An 18,381-nucleotide genomic window follows, 5' to 3' on the forward strand; every position below is an offset into this window, starting at 1 on the left:
GGTGACTTGATAGAGGTGTACAAGATGATTAGGGGTTTAGATAGGGTTGACCGTGAGAACCTTTTTCCACATATGGAGTCAGCTATTAGGAGGGGGCATAGCTTTAAATTAAGGGGTGGTAGGTATAGGACAGATGTTAGGGGTAGGTTCTTTACTCAGCGAGTCGTGAGCTCATGGAATGCCCTGCCAGTAGCAGTGGTGGACACTCCCTCTTTATGGGCATTTAAGCGGGCATTGGATAGGCATTGGAGGATAGTGGGCTAGTGTCGGTTAGGTGGGCTTGGATCAGCGCAACATCGAGGGCTAAAGGGCCTGTACTGCGGTGTATTCTTCTATGTTCTAGAAGTTGCAGGAAAAATTCAGCAGTTCAGGCAGCATCTATGGAAAGAGAAACAGAGTCCAATAGGACTCTTCCATAAATTCCAAATTAGTCTGATCAGACATGAAACATCAACTGTTCTTCTCTACACTGATGCTGCCAGGACTGCTGAGTTTCTGTGGTACTTCTGCTTTTCATTCAATACTGGCTGACTGCTGAGTGTCAAAATATCAATCGTCTCTTGATGCAATAATTGCCAGTAAAATGGCTTAAGGGTTAGGATATTTATTTTCTTCTAATTTTATTTAATTTTTTAAAAAATGATTCATTAGTGGGATGTGGGTGCCACTGGTGATTAAGCATTAATTGTCCATCCGTAATTGCCCTGAAGACATTGACGGTGAGCGGTCTTCAACTGTAGTCCTTGTGGTGTAGGAACTTGCCAGTGAGTGTGTGTGGCACAAGTATGCAGTGCTGTCTCAGTACTTCCTGGATGTTACCCTTTTAGATGCAGAGGAAGCTGTTAGCTCCACGGAATAGCTGACTAGTTAAAATATAAACATCTTTGACTTGGCTTTTTACAATGTATTCCAGCATAAATATATATCACACAAGTTTCCCTGCAGTTAATCTTCCAAAATTCTTTGTTAATATTACAAGCTCAAACCTCTCATCTACTGTGTAGGACACTATTTCAATAAAAATTACTGCTGTCCGGATATTATGCAGAGCCTGGTTTGTAGGATTTAACAAAATCACATCACTTCTGAAGCAGTTTGGAAATTCTTGCTGTGTTGTGTTATGTCACCATGTTATAATGCGTTCAAACAGAATGACAGCAGTGTCTTATTGTTCCAGCATAAACACTGCAGCTGGCAAGTGCTGTTTAACTGTACAAGATTTGATTTGCAATTTAAGGTGTATGTTAAGTGGAGGTTACAAGGCATCATATAGTAGATATTTCACATCAATACACCTTCACTGTACCACAATCAAAATATGTTGACAACTTACAACAGTGGAAATACCCTCATTGACTTCCCGAAGGACGTAGCATTTAAAATCTAAATCATAGGTAAATTATCTGGGGTTAATCATGGTCTTGCTTCAAGATGAGAACATTAATAGGGCCCATTATCTCAAAAAGAGAGTCAAGAGATTTTTTTCTTCTTTTGAGCAATGTGGGGCCACTTTCCAAGTCCCCAATACATCCACGTGCCATCCAAAGCTAGGGCTCCAACATTGTGAAAGCAGATTGTTCTGGTGGTTTTACAATGCAGGTTTCTTTTTAAAATGACTTCTATAAAATGATCATGTAGTTTTGTCTTTTGGGAGTATAGACTGGAATGGAATTTGGATTGCTATGAAAAGTGAAATAGCAGAAAAGCTCTGCAACACAGAAGAATCACTAGTTGCCCATTTTTGGTCATACAAGAAAATAGAGCTTTTGGGAGCAGCCAGAGGGAGAGAGGAGGAGAGGGGGTTTAAAAAAAAAAAAAGGAGAGACAGACAGGACAGGCAGCAATAATGAAACAAGAAAAACTGCCCAAAGACAGCCCTCCAATTGTAACAAACTGCCAAAGTGGCACGCTCAGGGAAGCCATCATCATTACCCAAACTTTGATCATCATTCAGAGCCTAAAACTGAAAATCTCTCTCTGCCCCCTCTCTTATTCTGGATGAAAAGAGAGCAAAAACATAAAAAAAAAGGGTTAAAAGACTGGATTCAAACAAAATAAAACATCCTAGGTCCATAAGATCAACCATCAAATCAACAACGACCATTGCTTGACCCAGCGCACTCATGCGGAAATCAAAAAGAATTAAGACAGACAATTTAAACCAGTCCTGAAATGTGAATTTTTGATCTTAGGAATGTTGGCTTCTTTGTAATAATTAATGTAATTTATTATTACAAAAAAGTTACAAGTATCAAACCATTTATGTTAAGCATGAATATGCACAAGAGGTTTCTAAAGATATATAGTTTAAGCTATTGTTACAAAATGGCCAACAACTGCCACTGACAAGCTCTTCAGAACATGGCTACAGTAGTTCCAGTGTATGGGAAAATATTTGCCTAATGTAGTCTCAACAAGTAGGACAATAGCAAGACTGTTTAATCAAGGTTACTGGCTGGGATGGAATGCACAGCTGCAATTTCTTACATAGACAAGAACATTTTACACTAAGTAGTCATTTCTCTTGAATGATTTAATCAATCTGTGACAATATTAAAAAGTAGGTTTTTTTCAGATCAAAGATATAGTTATATATAGATTCCATAGTAGCTATAGATCTACATATGTATGAAAAATAACCAAAAGAAAATGATTCAGGCAAAAGAAGTGGCCCCTCTTATCATCAAAGACTGAAAACATCATGTGTGGGTGAACCAGCCTGTCCATTGGTTTAAGATGCAGTACCAAAAAGGCAATTACAGAGGGTCATCTTAGCGCTGCTGACCAATAATGTCAAAGGGAGAACGTGTGCATTCTAGGTATTAACTACACGCAATCTGAAGATTTTGTGTACCTTATTGGGAAGATAATCTGAAGCTGTAACAAAGTTCTACCTAAATCTACCATAAGACTCGGACTCTCATGGTTAAATAGGAGATCTAAACGTTGTGCAGCGAATCCTTTCCTTTGTCAATATTTGTTAAAATGTATTACAGTAAACAGAACTCTTTCTGAATTACTTTTGTCCTGCATTGCAGTCAAGCAAATTAGTCTTCTTGGTGGTCTAACTGGAATTTCATGATTTGGAGACGCTGGTGTTGGACTGGAGTGTACAAGTTAAAAATCACAACAGGTTTGTCAGGCATGACCTCCCCCTCACTAAATCCATGCTGACTTGTTTAATCCAACCCTGCACTTCCAAGAATTTAGAAGCCTCATCCTTAAATGGATTCATTCTAGTATTTTACTTACATCTGATGTTAGGCTAATCGGCCTATAATTTTCCATCTTTTGTCTTGATCCTTTCTTGAACAAGGGGTTTTCAACACCGATTTCCCAATCATCTGGGACTTTCCCCGACTCGTGATTTTTGAAAGATCACTGTCAGCGCCTCCGCTATTTCCTCAGTCACCTCTCTCAGAACTCTAGCATGTAGCCCATCAGGGCCAGAAGATTTATCAATTTTTTTTTTTTTTTTTAAGACCTTTTTGCTTTTCTAGCACTTCCTCTTTTGTAATGGCTACCATACTCCACTCTGCCCCTTGACCCTCCTTAATTGTTGGGATATTACTCATGTCTTCCACTGTGGAGACTAACAAACGTACTTATGTTCTTCAGCTATTTCCTTATCTCCCAGCACTAGCCTTCCTGCATCAATTTGGAACTGCCCAATTTCTACTCTTGCCTGTCGTTTGTTTATGTATTGAAAGAAACTTTTATATCATTTCTAATATTACTGGCGAGCTTACCTTCATATTTGATCCGCTCCTTCCTTATTTCTCCTTTTGTTATCCTGTTTGTTTTTGTAGTCTTCCCAACTTTGATTTCCCAGTGCTCTTAGCCACTTTACAGGATCTCTCTTTCTTTGATACATTTCCTGACTTCCTTTGTCAGCCATGGCTGTCTAACCCTCGAATCTATCTTTTCTTTGGGATGTACCTCTGTAATGGTGTCCTCAATTACGCCCAGAACCCCTGCCATTGTTGCTCTACTATCTTCCCCACTCGGCTCTGCTTCCAGTCAATTTTCATCAGTTCCTCTCTCATGACTAATTATATTTAACTGTAACACCACTATATCCAATTTTGCTTTCTCCCTTTCAAACTCCAGACTGAACTCTACCATATTATGATCGCTGCCTCCTAAGTGTTCCCTGACTTTAAGATCTTTTATAAAGTCTGGCTCATTACATAGTTCTAAGTCCAGAATAGCCTGCTCCCTTGTGGACTCCATCACAAACTGTTCCTAAAAGCCATCCTGTAAGCATTCCACGAATTCCCTTTCTTTGGATCCACCAGCAACATTATTCACCCAGTCCACCTGCATATTGAAGTCCCCCATGATCACCGTGACCTTGCCATTCTGACATGCCCTATATTTCCTGGGACATCTTGCGTCCCTGGTCCTGACCACTGCAGGGAGGTCTGTACATAACTCCCATTATGGTTTTATTGCCTTTTTAGTGGTTCCTCAGCTCCACCCACACGGACTCCACATCATCTGACCCTATGTCATTCAGTGCCATAGATTTGATCTTATTCTTAACTAAGAAGGCAACCCCACCACCTTGTCCGTCTCCCTATCTTTTCGATAAGTTGTAAATCCTTGAATGTTTAACTGCCAGTCCTGAACTCCCTGCAAACACGTCTGTGATGTCTATTACATCATAATCATTCACACTTTGTGCCATTAAATCATCAGCTTTGATACAAGCACTATAAGCATTTAGATAAAGCTCCTTAATGCTAAACATCTTATCCTCATGATTTCCAACATCTCTAGTAATATGTCCTAAGTTATCATTTCTTTTTGCTTCTTTCCTAGCCTGTTTTGAACTTAAACTCTGCACACATGCTGCTGATCTTTCTACTTGACTCCAGCCTCTGTTGCTTTCCCTTCCCTCCTACACAAGCTTAAAATACAAACGGACCGGTGTGTCCTTGGATATAAAACAAGTTGTTAGTATGCAGACACAGGAAAGGTAGGTAACCAAATGGTCTGTTGCCTTTATTGCAAGAGATTCAAAAGGAGAGAAGTGTTGCTACAACAATTAATCGGTAAAGCACACCTAATGTATTGCATACAATTTTGCTTTCCATATTTAAAAGAATGAAATAGTTGGGTTGGAAGCAATTCTGATAAGATTCATTAGACCGATTCCTGGAATGAAGGGGTTAGCTTATGAGGAGAGATTGATGGTTTTAAGGATTTTTTAAAAAGGTGGATAAGCTGGCAATTTGACAGGAAGTCATATTCTGCTTGCAACACTATTCTACCAATTAAATGTGAAAGGTAAGAATGAGTAATTACTGAGCTGAGTAATTATTGAGCTTTCACAACCACTAGGCTGACACCAGCATTGCTAAAGATCTTGCAACCGATTCAAGAATGAATCCTCTATGTTTTAACCATCAAAACAATGGTCTATGCCCAATCAGATTCACTCCTCCACAACTGAAATCTAAGAACTGTAGTCTGAACACCACATTGTGAATTAATGCAGCATTCAAAACTCTGCCACAGGATGCAAGATATTCAACTCGCCACAGTAGTGTGACTTGCTGTCTGCATTTAACTTAGACTGGTGGTTACCATTGTGCAGCTTTACATGATCATAAATCATTGAATCCCTATAGTGTGGAAACAGGTCCTTTGGCCCAACAGGTCCACAGTGACCCTCCAAAGAGTAACCCCCCAGACCCACTTCCCTACCCTACATTTACCTCTGACGGATGCACCTAACCCTACATATCCCTGAACAGTATGGGCAATTTAGCATGGCCAATTCAACTAACCTGCACATCTTTGAATTATTGGCGGAAACTGGAGGACCTGGAGGAAACCCACGCAGACATGGGGAGTTTGTGCAAACTCCAGACAGATAGACAGAGGCGGAAATGGAACCCAGGTCCCTGGCGCTGTGAGGTAGCAGTGCTAACCGCTGAGCCACCGTGCTGCTCAGTAGATAAATTGTAGATGCCAAGAGAAGGTTCCCTTCAATTAAAAAAAAAAACAAACTATGGGTATTAATTTAAAAATAAGGGGTCTCCATTTAAAATGGACGTAGGGAGGAATTTCTTCACTCAGTGGGTCACGCAATTATGAATCACCACAGGACATGACGACATCACCAACCCAAGGAAACTAAAAACACAAATAAAAAGCGGGCCATACTAGTGCTTTATGGGAGGCTCACTGATGTTACCTAGTATGGTGACAAAACGTCTGAAAACAAACCTTCCCGCTCAGTGAGCAAACTTACATCCATTAGGAAATTTTCTATCGAGAAAGCAATGATGCTAGGTTATTAACATATTCATTTAGGCAATACAGTGAATCAAGAGTTTATGTAAAATGGCTTACTCCTCTATCTTACATTCTTTAAACCAAATTGGATCAATATGGTAAGAATAGTTAAAGAAAGAAATGAACAAGACTTTACTACATCATGTGTATTACAGATCTGTATATGTTGAGGGATTGACTTATAACTACAATACAAGAACAGGCCTTTTGACCCACTAAGCCAGCGCCAAATCCTTATTTAAACCCACTACTTATTGCCCATGTGCCGTGTTCACGGTTCTTTCGGTTCACCTCATGTTCATGGTCTATCAAGATACAGATTAAGTATTAACGTGCCTGCTTCCACCACCTCCAGCGGCAGTGTGTTTCAGGCATCACCACACGGAGAAAAATCTTTCCTACACTTCTCCCCACACTTTCATCTGCTCACCTAGAAACTGGTCATTGACTTTATCACCCTGGGAAAAAAACCTTTCCACCCTATCTATGCTTCTCAATTTTGTAGACCACGATCAAGTCGTCCCTCAGCCTTTCCAGTGAAAAGAATCAGAGCTTGTCCAACCTCTCCTTATGTCCAAAGCCCTTCAGACTAGGCAACGTCCTGCTAAACCTTCTCTGCACCCTCTCCAAAGCATCTACATCCTTCTGGTAGTGTGGTGACCAGAACTACATGTAATATTACAAATGTGTTCTAACTAAAGTTTTGTTTGGCTGTCAGAGTATGATTCATGAAATTTAGCGAGAAAATTTTATGTACAATAAAATCAGAGAAAGGTAACTAATCGTGCTCAGCATTGCAACTTAGTTGGGGGTGTGGCATTTAAAAACATCCATTAAAGGAATCAATTTTGAAATGCTGCAAAGGGTTTTACATTCCTGGAATCAGCTCCACTTATAAGAATAAACAATCCCTTAAAGGTTTACGAAAGTTAAAACAAGTTTCAACAAGAAATTTTTAATTACATCAGGATATGAAATATTATTGAAAATCTTAAATGAAAGCCAATTAATACGTCACTTCAGGTCTTTAGCTATCATCATAAGACAGCAGGTAAAAAATCCTGGATCAAATTACTGAGTGAATAGGGCTATAATCAATGAATTGAAAGTTACTGGTTTAAAAAAAACATATCAATCAAGACCATATGCTGTCCACATCAGTGGTCAAGTTGCATTTATGTTACATGTTTACTGGCTTCATCTTCTGCCTTAATCTCTCTTCAACACAATAACACACACCCCTTTGACCTTCAAATTTTGTGGGATTATGTTTGACAATCTCCAGTTTCCCCTTCCAGAGTATAGACGTCACATCCCCAAGGAGCTAAATTGTCAGCTCTGGTGTTTCTCCAGTTTCCAGGCTCCTTCCCACGTTGGTTTCTCTCATTCATTCACTTAACTCTCAACTTTTGTTCATTGCCATTACATGAGCTCTGAAATCCACAGAATGTTATTGCAGGTAGGAAGGCCACTCAGCCCCTCAAACCTGTACCAGTTCTTTTGAAGAGAAATTTAATCAATTGTATCACCTCCCTGCACACAGTCTCTCCCTCTCCAACACACAAGTATTAAATTTCTTTTTGAAAGCCAATTTAAATCGCCAACACAATTTCAGGGAGCAAGTGCATGTCAAAGCCTAACTGTGAAAGTTTTTCCTCATGGCACCTCTAGTTCATTTATCAACTTTAAGTGAATCTATATCTGAGCCCTTGGATGACCAATCCTTAAGCCACTGGAAACACTTTACATTTACTAAGAATATGGTGTTTAGGAGCAAGATCAGGCTAATAAAATGTCAGAGGGAGTCTTCTCTGCCATTAATATATATGATGTTGATCAAGCAGAGGTGTCAGCCCCATTTTCTTATTGGCCCTCCTTATAATTTAATCCTTAGTTATGTTTTTCATATCTGCATCAAATCCCCTCAGGTTTCTGGGGTCAGTGAAGAACAACCTCAGATCCACAGCAGTCCCTGATTCCTAGAGCCATTCTAGGTGAAGCTTTGGACTCTCTACAAAGTCTTCATCTCCTTCTCATGTCCAGAATTTGAATCCATGGGCAGAGTGGGGTTGATCTGTCTCGATATAGGCACAGGACAGCTTTTCGGTTTGTGTACTCTACCTTGTATTATAAAAGTTCATTAGAAGTGCAGGTTTCAGTATGATACATAGTCAGAGTCATACAGAGATGTACAGGACTGAAACAGACCCTTCGGGCCAACTCGTCCATGCCGACCAGATATCCCAACCGAGTCTAGTCCTACCTGCCAGCACCCGGCCCATAACCCTCCAACCCCTTCCTATTCATATATCCATCTAGATGCCTTTTAAATGTTGCAATTGTACCAGCTTTCACCACTTTCTCTGACAGCTCATTCCATATACATATCACCCTCTGAAAAATTTGCCCTTCTCACCCTAAAACTACACCCTCTAGTTCTGGACTCCCCCACCCAAAGGAAGAGACTTTGTCTATTTCTCCTATCCATGCCCTTCAATTCTATAAACTTCTAAAAAGATCATCCCTCAGCCTTCGAGTTCCAGGGGAAAAAAAAATCCCAGCCTATTCAAACTCTCCAGCCCAAGCAACATCCTTGTGAATCTTTTCTGAACCATTTCAAGTTTCACAACATCTTTCCGATAGGAAGGAGACCAGAATTGCACACAATGAATTCACAATCATTATTTAGTCAGGCAAATGCAACTTGGTCATTCATATCAAGCAACTAACCCACCCCACTTTTCTGAACCTCACCATATGAATATCAGGACAGCAACACCCAAAAACCAAGTACTATTATCAATAACCCCAAGCACAAATGAGAATTTCTGGAATTAGCAGCAAATCAACTGCAATGTACTATTCATATTCTAAACTAAAAGGGCTTTATTAACAAAACTGAGTGACAAATATTTTCGCATTTTAAATTAAAGTTAACCAATTTACAAATTTCCAGCAGCAAGCATTTAATAGGAGAACATACTAGAGATACTGAAAAATCTGTAATACAAACAGAAAACCAGTGATATAGTCAGCAGCCAGGCAGTATCTGGAGAGTGCACATGAGAGAATCAATGCATCAGGAGCACAATCTACACTCGATCTGACAAAGGGTCACTGATGTCTAATTCTCTCAGCATAGGTGCCATCATAGATGCTGAGGATTTCCAACATTTCCCATTTATATTACAGCAAATATAATTATGCACCTTTTGCAGCTGCATTCTTCTTTCCTTCCACCCTCAGTTGCTTCCCTCTTCCCTCCCACATTTGCTGCTGATTCACTACTATTGAGACAGTGAACCTATGTGGGTAAGAGCACACTATAATTAGAAAAAGAGCAGTTTCTCACAGGCTATGTCCCTTTCACTTATACAGACTACCTTGCTCTGACTGGTCACCCTTGAAGTTTTTTCTTCCCTGGTGCTGCGGGCAAAAATCACCCTCTGCCCTCATATTTTAAAATGCAAGTGACAGGAGATGGTTACTTGAGAGACAGTCGGTCAGCACTGCAGGAGACGGAGGTTTCCTGAAGACTCCAGTAATTAGCATGATCAGTACCATTCTCTCTCAGCCACTGCCCTCACCCTTAATGGCCTAATCATCATTACACTTTGCAAAATGGGCTCTCATCTCTGTTCCCTCAAGGTTTAAGAAAGTAAGCTTGAATAAATAAGTGGACAAGTGGTTTAGCCATTCACTGCTAGATCTCATTTGTGATATCAGTTCACCTTTCTAGGATAACACTAGAACATAAATGTAATTTCAGTTTCTCTCCTTTGATGAAATTCCCCTTCTAAGCAGGACTGCAGAGATCATGGATTTTTTATTACTAAGATCAAGGCCACCCATCAACTGCTACGTCTCTTCTTTCACCAAACCCACAAGGTCAAACTTTCTCTAAAGCTATCCATGCACTAGCCTTGAAGTTGTGACTCTCTGGATTCTTTCCAATTTTCTGTGTGCTCTCCATGCTCATCCTGTTCATGAGACCAACCTCCTACTGCTCACTAAACTACTGACAACTGTTACAATAGGAAGGTTAAAAGTATTACGATGTTTTGGATGCGATCAGTAAACGTAAGGGGAAATTAAGGGAGTTATATGACATGTTCTACAGCCTACCAGACAGTAAGCCTGGCTAGTTTATGCTTGATATCAAAGAACAGCTTAGATTGTTTATTGGGAAGGCAATGCAAGACATTTCGGCTTGAAATCAACACCAGATAGAGTTTTCAAGCTCCTTGCAGTCTCAGTCAATGTTTCTTGATCTAAACTAGATTCTGATAAAACCAGACATTTAAAATTCTCACCGAAATCTCTCTACAGATTTGCTGTTTCACATTGATGTAATCACTTTCAGTCAACAATGCAGAGGTGTCTATAGTCCTCTAATACTGGCCTCTTCAACATTATCGATTTTAAAATTCATTCATCATTGTTTGTGGTTTGGTTTACAACTGTTTCAAGCTCTGCAACTTCCTTCTCTAAGTCCCAGAGATTCTTTCATCTTTCATCCTTTTAGTGACCCTTATGAAATCCGTTTTTGAGCTGTGATCTAAGAACTGTGAGCTAAAGATGACCTCTGGACTGTGGGCAGCAGCATATATGTTTAAAAAAAAACGCAGAACAAACGGATATTCATTAGGCCAGCCCTGGAAGTTAAGCGCAGGTTGGCTTTCAATCAAAAAGGTTCTACAGACTCTTTGACACCAGGGACAGACATTATGTTTAAAAAGTTGACATACATTGGCCATTAAAAAGGTCAGTGCCTGGGAACTGGTTCTTCTAAATCTGAAGCAGAACTTATCCTCCAGAAGATGGCAAATGTTAAATGGTAACCAGAACCTCATGGGGAGACAGGCCGGAGTTTTGAACTCTGCTTTAGACTGCATTTTCTGTTAGAAGAAGGAGTTTGACTGGTGATGCTCTGAAGAAGTCTGGATTGGGGATGGGCTTTGGGGGTTGGCCCTCCCACCTAATCAGCAACTGTAACCTTCAAGCAGATGTAATTAATGCCTACTTAAAAAGGGACTCATCACACTGTCACTTATCAACTTACCAATAGGCAGGAGACATGACAAGCAGCACCCAGTATCTGAGGGGCTTGGCCCAACACTAACCTGTCAAATGCCCCAGTGGACCAAGACAAGGCACATTTTCCCTAAATATAAAAAAGGACTCCCACTGGATCTTCAGACAGAGATCTCCATCCCATGCCATATCTTAAAGCCAAGACATCAGGAAATTGGTCATATTTCTCTGAAAATAATGTGTATCCAGTTTATTTTTAAGCAATCCCCACATTCAATAAAACACTTTAAAAGCTACAGAATAAATACATGTAAGAATTATCTGGAATCTCAGTTTAAGCTAAAAATTCTCCCCATTGGTCAACATTGTTTGAATGTTAGATCAAAACAGGACTTTGAGATTGGGTGCAACCAGTATAACACAAATTCAAAAAGATATGGAAATGGAATACAGAAATATTAAGAGTATAAAAGAAGTCCACAAATATGTATGGACTGCACGATGAATGCAAACATTTTAAAACATTATGAACACTTTGCCCCGGCAAACTGACTGGAAACTCTGCCTGACTTGTGTTTCTCCTTTGCTGCATGAACTTTGTGAGGCACAGGTTTAGATAGCAATTGTAAAGTGTTGCCTTGTCAGATCAATCTAAAAATGAGAATGCAAGAGGGTTGGTATTGACAATACAAAAACAACTATATACAAATTGATGTGAACATGGTTTTAAATTTAATATGCCTGCCAAAGTTTCATGGTAGATATAAATATGTGCCACAAAACCAAAAACATTGGTGTCAATGCCTTAAAGAGGCATTCCTGTGTTAATAGCATTGGTATTGAACAAAAACTCAAACACTGCAGTCATTAACCCCAAATTTGTGCAATTTTTGATGACAATTTGCATCAGTCTTCATTCATCATCTGAATCTGACCACAAGTTCAGGGAAAGTATTTTGGAAAATCTGATGTTGCAGTCTACCTGCTCTGTCTCAGTCTGTGGTGTGACATGATCTACTTCCACCACTGAATTGGCAAAACAAGTTACTCAAATGAAAGCTGCCCTTTCACCAAGCAAAAAAAAAAAAACACTTATTTGTCATAATGGACTAGAAACATTAGCTCTGCTTTTCTCTTCACAGGATGTGGTCAGACCTGCTGAGTTGCACCAATTCTATTTTTATTTCAAATTACTATAGATGCTGAAGATCTGTTTTTTCCCCCCATTTAGCGTTCTCATTGGGCTGTTAGAAAGCTGATAACAAGCTTATCCTTGTTCAAAGAGCTGTAACTGGGTCTTAATGGCAATGAGGAAAAATTACTCAAAAAAATCAGTCTAATGCCAATTTGGAGGCGGGGGGGGGGGCGGAAAAGAGGGGAAAAGGAGAAGGTTGTTATGTTCTTAAAATTAACCTGTTTAACTATCTAAAAAAAGCTAGTACATTTTATGCATATTTTAGCTTCCACCTTATTACTCCTATTTCCCCTCGGTAAAATGTTCACAGTAGTGATTTAGTGCTTTTCATGATGCTTCAGAGATGACTAGACCAATCAGTAGCCTTTCTTCAGGCTCAAATCGCCATCAGGTTGCTAACAGGTTTGCCAGTTATAATGGCAAACATTTCATGATCTTATCAATTCACGTTATAATTAGTCTCATGACACACATCCATTATTCTGTTCTCACAAACAACATTTCCTGTTCAATATCAGAAATAAAAGTGACTAATAATTCCTGAAATGACAACACTTATTCTTGAGGGGGTCCAGACTGTCAGAAGCCTCAGTACTTTTAGATATACTTTGTGTGCCTCTGTTTGGTGAGCAGAATATTGCATTTTGCAGTGTGCAAACATCAATCACAGCACCATATTTAGAAAAAAAAAGGAGGGGTAGAGGGGGGAAATTTCTTTTAAACCTCAAAGAATATACAGTACATCAAAATGCAATTTTCTTTTACAATATTTTGTAGCCAGAAGTCTAGGCAAAGGCACAGAATTTAACTGTAGCTAGCAACTGTAACTAACAAAATAGCACCTATGTAACAGCACAAACACTTACTGGTAATCATTCCTCCAGTTATGGATGCCAGGAATCCCACAACAATTGCCACCACTGATATCACTCTCCCTTGCTTGTGCCTTTGAAGCATCACAAACATCAGCAGTCCCACTGCACCATGCAGAAAGAGAGAGGAGAAGAGAGCCCACAGGAAAACCCAGTACCACATTTCTGGGAGAGAAAAGAAATAATTAATTAGGATGGATAAGTAAACCAAAAATAGTTATAATTACTGACATACATGAAAAGACAAGACACATAAGCGTATTAAATCTTCGACAAAGAATTGGGTGAACAAAGCAAAACTCCTTGAAAGAAACAATCTTAATTTCCCAGGAATTGGCTGCGATAGGGTTAAGATTTCTCTTACACACCATCTGCCGGTCATGAAAACTGGTTTCTGCAAAACCCACTGGATGTTCTTACTGTCTGCAGCAATTACCTCTAGCGGCTAATTTTAGCAATCAAACTCAAATTTGCTAACAGTTAAAATTTAAGATAGAAAATCGCTAAGGTTATTCACAGATGAATGTAAAAAGTGATGATTTCAAAAGTTTCAAGCCAAATTGGTGGCACCTTAAAAAGATTTTTCACAACACTGAAATCTAATAATACCTAGCAATTTTACACAGTATCCACCCTAAGATTTGCTATTACATTAAACAAAGATTTACAAGAACAGGATTAGAACATAGAAAAGTACAGCACAGAACAGGCCCTTTGGCCCACAATGTTGTGCCAAGGTTTAATCCTAATGTAAAATATAATAACTTAACCTATGCACCCCTCAACTCACTGCTATCCATGTGCGTGTTCTGCAGTCACTTAAATGTCCCTAATGACTCTGCTTCTACCACCATGCATTCACAACTCTCTGCGTAAAAAAACCTACCTCTGACGTCTCCTCTACACCTTCCTCCTAATATTTTCAAACTATGACTCCACGTACTAGTCAATCCTGCCCTGGGGAAAAGTCTCTGGCTATTGAGTCCATCTATTCCACTCATTATCTTGTATGCTTTGATCAGGTCTCCTCTCTTCCTCCTTCTCTCCAGAGAGAAAAGTCAGAGCTTATTCAAGCTTTCTTCAGAAGGCAAGCCCTCCAGTCCAGGCAGCATCCTGGTAAACCTTCTTTGCACCCTCTCCAAAGCCTCTATCTTTCCTATAATAGGGTGACCAGAATTGGACCCAATATTCCAAGTGTGGTCTCACCAGGGACTTTTAGAGCTGCAGCAAAACCTTACGACATTTAAACTCAATCCCCCTGTTAAGAAAGCATATGGTGTTTTGGCTTTCATTAACAACCCTATCCACTATTACTTGAACACCAAGATCCCTCTGTTCCTCCACACTGCCAAGAATCCGGTCTTTAACCCCATATTCAGTATTAGAGTTTGACCTTCCAAAATGCATCACTTCACATTTATCCATGTTGAACACCATCTGCCATTTCTCAGCCCAGTTCTGCATCCTGTCTATGTCACGCTGCATGCCGCAGTAGCCCTTGATACTATCAACAATACCTCCAAGTTTTGTGTAGTTTGCAAATTTACTAACCCACTCATTAACCTTCTCATCCAAGTAATTTATAAAAACTACAAAGAGCAGAGGCCCAAGAACAGAGCTCTGTGGGACGCCACTCAACACTGACCTCCAGGCAGAATATTTTGCATCTACAACCACCCTCTGCCTTCTGTCAGCCAATCAATTCTGAATCCAGATAGCCAAATCTCCCTGTATCCTATACTTCCTGACATTGTAAATGAGCCTACCATGGGGAACCTTATGAAATGAGGAGAAAGGGAGGTCTGCAGATGCTGGAGATCAGAGCTGAAAATGTGTTGCTGGAACAGCGCAGCAGGTCAGGCAGCATCCAAGGAGCAGGACAATCGATGTTACGGGCAAGAGCCCTTCATCAGGAATAGAGGCAGAGGGTGGAGAGATAAATGAGAGGAGGGTGGGGGGAAGAAAGTAGCAAAGAGTACAATAGGTGAGTGGGGGTGGGGATGGAGGTGATAGGTCAGAGAAGAGGGTGGAGTGGATAGGTGGAAAGGAAGATAGGCGGAAAGGAAGAGGTAGGACAGGTTATGGGGACAGTGCTGAGCTGGAAGCTTGGAGCTGGAGTGAGGGGAAATGAGGAAACTGTTGAAGTCCACATTGATGCCCTGGGATTGAAGTGTTCCGACGAAGATGATGAGGCGTTCTTCCTCCAGACGTCTGGTGGTGAGGGAGCAGCGGTGAAGGAGACCCAGGACCTCCATGTCCTCAGCAGAGTGGGAGGGGGAGTTCAGCACCTCCATATCTTCGGCAGAGTGGGAGGGGGAGTCGACATGTTGAGCCACGGGGCGATTTGGTTGATTGGTGCGGGTGTCTCGGAGATGTTCCCTAAAGCGCTCTGCACAGGGCAGTGTGGTTGATTGGTGCGGGTGTCCCGGAGATGTTCCCTAAAGCGCTCTGTAGAGGAGACCGCATCGTGAGCAACGGATACAATAAATAATGTTGGTGGATGTGCAGGTAAAACTTTGATGGATGTGGAAGGTTCCTTTGGGGCGTCATGGAGGGAACGGTCTTTGCGAAAAGGGGTGGGGAGGGAAATATATCCCTGGTGGTGGGGTCCGTTTAGAGGTGGCGGAAATGTCGGCAGATGATTTGGTTTATGCGAAGGTTGTTAAAGGTGGAAGATGAGCACCAGGGGCGTTCTGTCCTTGTTACGGTTGGAGGGGTGGGGTCTGAGGGCGGAGGTGCGGGATGTGGACGAGATGCATTGGAGGGCATCTTTAACCACGTGGGAAGGGAAATTGCGGTCTCTAAAGAAGGAGGCCATCTGGTGTGTTCTATGGTGGAACTGGTCCTCCTGGGAGCAGATACAGCGGAGGCGGAGGAATTGGGAATACGGGATGGCATTTTTGCAGGAGGTAGAATGGGAAGTGGTGTAATCCAGGTAGCTGTGGGAATCGGTGGATTTGTAAAAAATGTCAGTGTCAAGTCGGTCGTCATTGATGGAGGTGGAGAGATCCAGGAAGGGGAGGGAGGTGTCAGAGATGGTCCAGGTAAATTTAAGGTCAGGGTGGAATGTGTTGGTGAAGTTGATGCATTGCTCAACCTCCTTGCAGGAGCACAAGATGGTGCCAATGCAGTCATCAATGTAGCGGAGGAAGAGGTGGGGAGTGGTGCCGGTGTAATTACAGAAGATGGACTGTTCTACGTAGCCAACAAAGAGACAGGCATAGCTGGGGCCCATATGGGTGCCCATGGCTACCCCTTTGGTCTGGAGGAAGTAGGAGGATTCAAAGGAGAAATTGTTAAGGGTGAGGACCAGTTCAGCCAAACAAATGAGTGTGTCAGTGGAAGGGTACTGTTGGTGACGTCGGAAGAGGAAGAAATGGAAGGCTTGGAGGTCCTGGTCATGGTGGATGGAGGTGTAGAGGGACTGGATATCCATGGTGAAGATGAGGCATTGGGGGCCAGGGAAACAGAAGTCTTGGAGGAGGTGGAGGGCATGGGTGGTGTCGACGTAGGTAGAGTTGAGTTCAGTGGGGCAGGAGTATGCTGAGACAATGGGTCGGCCAGGGTGGTCAGGCTTTGGATCCAGCTCCAAACTTCCAGCTCAGCACTGTCCCCATGACTTGTCCTACCTGCCTATCTTCCTTTCCACTCCACCCTTCTTCCTGACCTATCACCTTCATCCCCACCCCCACTCACCTATTGTACTCTATGCTTTCTCCCCACCCCCACCCTCCTCTCATTTATCTCTCCACCCTTCAAGCACTCTGCCTGTATTCCTGAAGAAGGGCTTTTGCCCGAAATGTCAATTGTCCTACCCCTTCTTATCTGTCTCCAGAGGAAGAAATCAGTGCATCACTCCCAACAACTGCTCCTTAAATCGTCTCCACATGTCTGCTATGACCTTTCTGTGGAACATTTGCTCCTAACCTGTACTTCCCAACTCCTGTCTGATAGCGTCATAAATTTCCTTTTCCCCAATTAAATATCTTCCCTCAGTAACTGCTCCTTTCACTCTCCAAGGCTATGCTAAATGTGAGGCAGTTATGATCACTGTAACCAAAGTGCTCTCCCACCGCGAGATCGGACACCTTACCTGGCTCGTTGCCGAGCACCAAATCCAAAATGGCTTCTCCTCTCATTACACAATGTAGCACCATAATGAATTACTCTACAGTGAGGTTCACTGGTGCCTGACTAAAGACCACCAGATCTACATTAAAAGAACCAGTCTTGCCGATTGCTGTTAGAAAACAAAGACATTTTCAATTCCTGGTGCGGACAAAAGGAAAGTTCAGATGTTGTCGTTACAAACTGTCCGCCATTTACATGGTTAAATTAAATATTACTGGTTTTACCTCAAACAACTAATATTCTAATCACAGTTGATTTTGAAGCAATTTGGGAAAAGCCATAGTTATAGCCAGAGGAAGGGCTGGAATATTGAAAACCCAAAACAGGAGTATGCAATTCAGCCTTGAGAGCTTGTTCTGCAGTTTAAATAAGATCATGGCTGATCTCAGACAGACACAGAGCTGATAATGTGTTGCTGGAAAAGCACAGGTCAGGCAGCATCCAAGGAGCAGGAGAATCGACGTTTCAGGCATAAGCCCTTCTTCAGGAATGAGGAAAGTGTGTCCAGCAGGCTAAGATAAAAGGTAGGGAGGAGAGATTTGGGGGAGGGGCATTGGAAATGCAATAGGTGGAAGGAGGGCAAGGTGAGGGTGATAGGCTGGATAGGGGGTGGGGGCGGAGAGGTCAGGAAGATGATTGCAGGTTAGGAAGGCGGTGCAGAGTTCGAGAGATTTGACTGAGACAAGGTGGGGGGGAGGGGAAATGAGGAAACTGGAGAAATCGGAGTTCATCCCTTGTGGTTGGAGGGTTCCTAGGCAGAAGATGAGGCGCTCTTCCTCCAACCGTCGTGTTGCTATGGTCTGGCGATGGAGAAGTCCAAGGACCTGCATGTCCTTGGTGGAG

The 18,381-nt window shown here is 41.6% G+C and overlaps 1 protein-coding gene across 3 annotated transcripts in view; it reads right to left on the bottom strand.

Annotated features, from left to right (window-relative positions):
• Nucleotides 1-18,381, bottom strand: part of tmem170b (transmembrane protein 170B) — a 69,069-nt gene that overhangs the window by 12,455 nt on the left and 38,233 nt on the right. Inside the window, exons 1-2 of one of the 3 annotated variants that reach the window (XM_043719033.1) lie at nt 17,501-17,626; nt 13,402-13,572 (exon numbers count right to left, since the gene is read on the bottom strand). In XM_043719033.1, the coding sequence (XP_043574968.1) occupies nt 13,402-13,572; nt 17,501-17,564 (235 nt within the window). In that variant the 5' untranslated portion in view covers nt 17,565-17,626. Of the gene's footprint in view, nt 1-11,558; nt 11,992-13,401; nt 13,573-17,500; nt 17,627-18,381 lie in introns of those variants that run through there. The other 2 variants (XM_043719035.1, XM_043719032.1) reach the window with 2 other exon arrangements.

This window comes from Chiloscyllium plagiosum, chromosome 29 (assembly GCF_004010195.1).
Source record: "Chiloscyllium plagiosum isolate BGI_BamShark_2017 chromosome 29, ASM401019v2, whole genome shotgun sequence".
Taxonomy (NCBI): Eukaryota; Metazoa; Chordata; class Chondrichthyes; order Orectolobiformes; family Hemiscylliidae; genus Chiloscyllium; species Chiloscyllium plagiosum.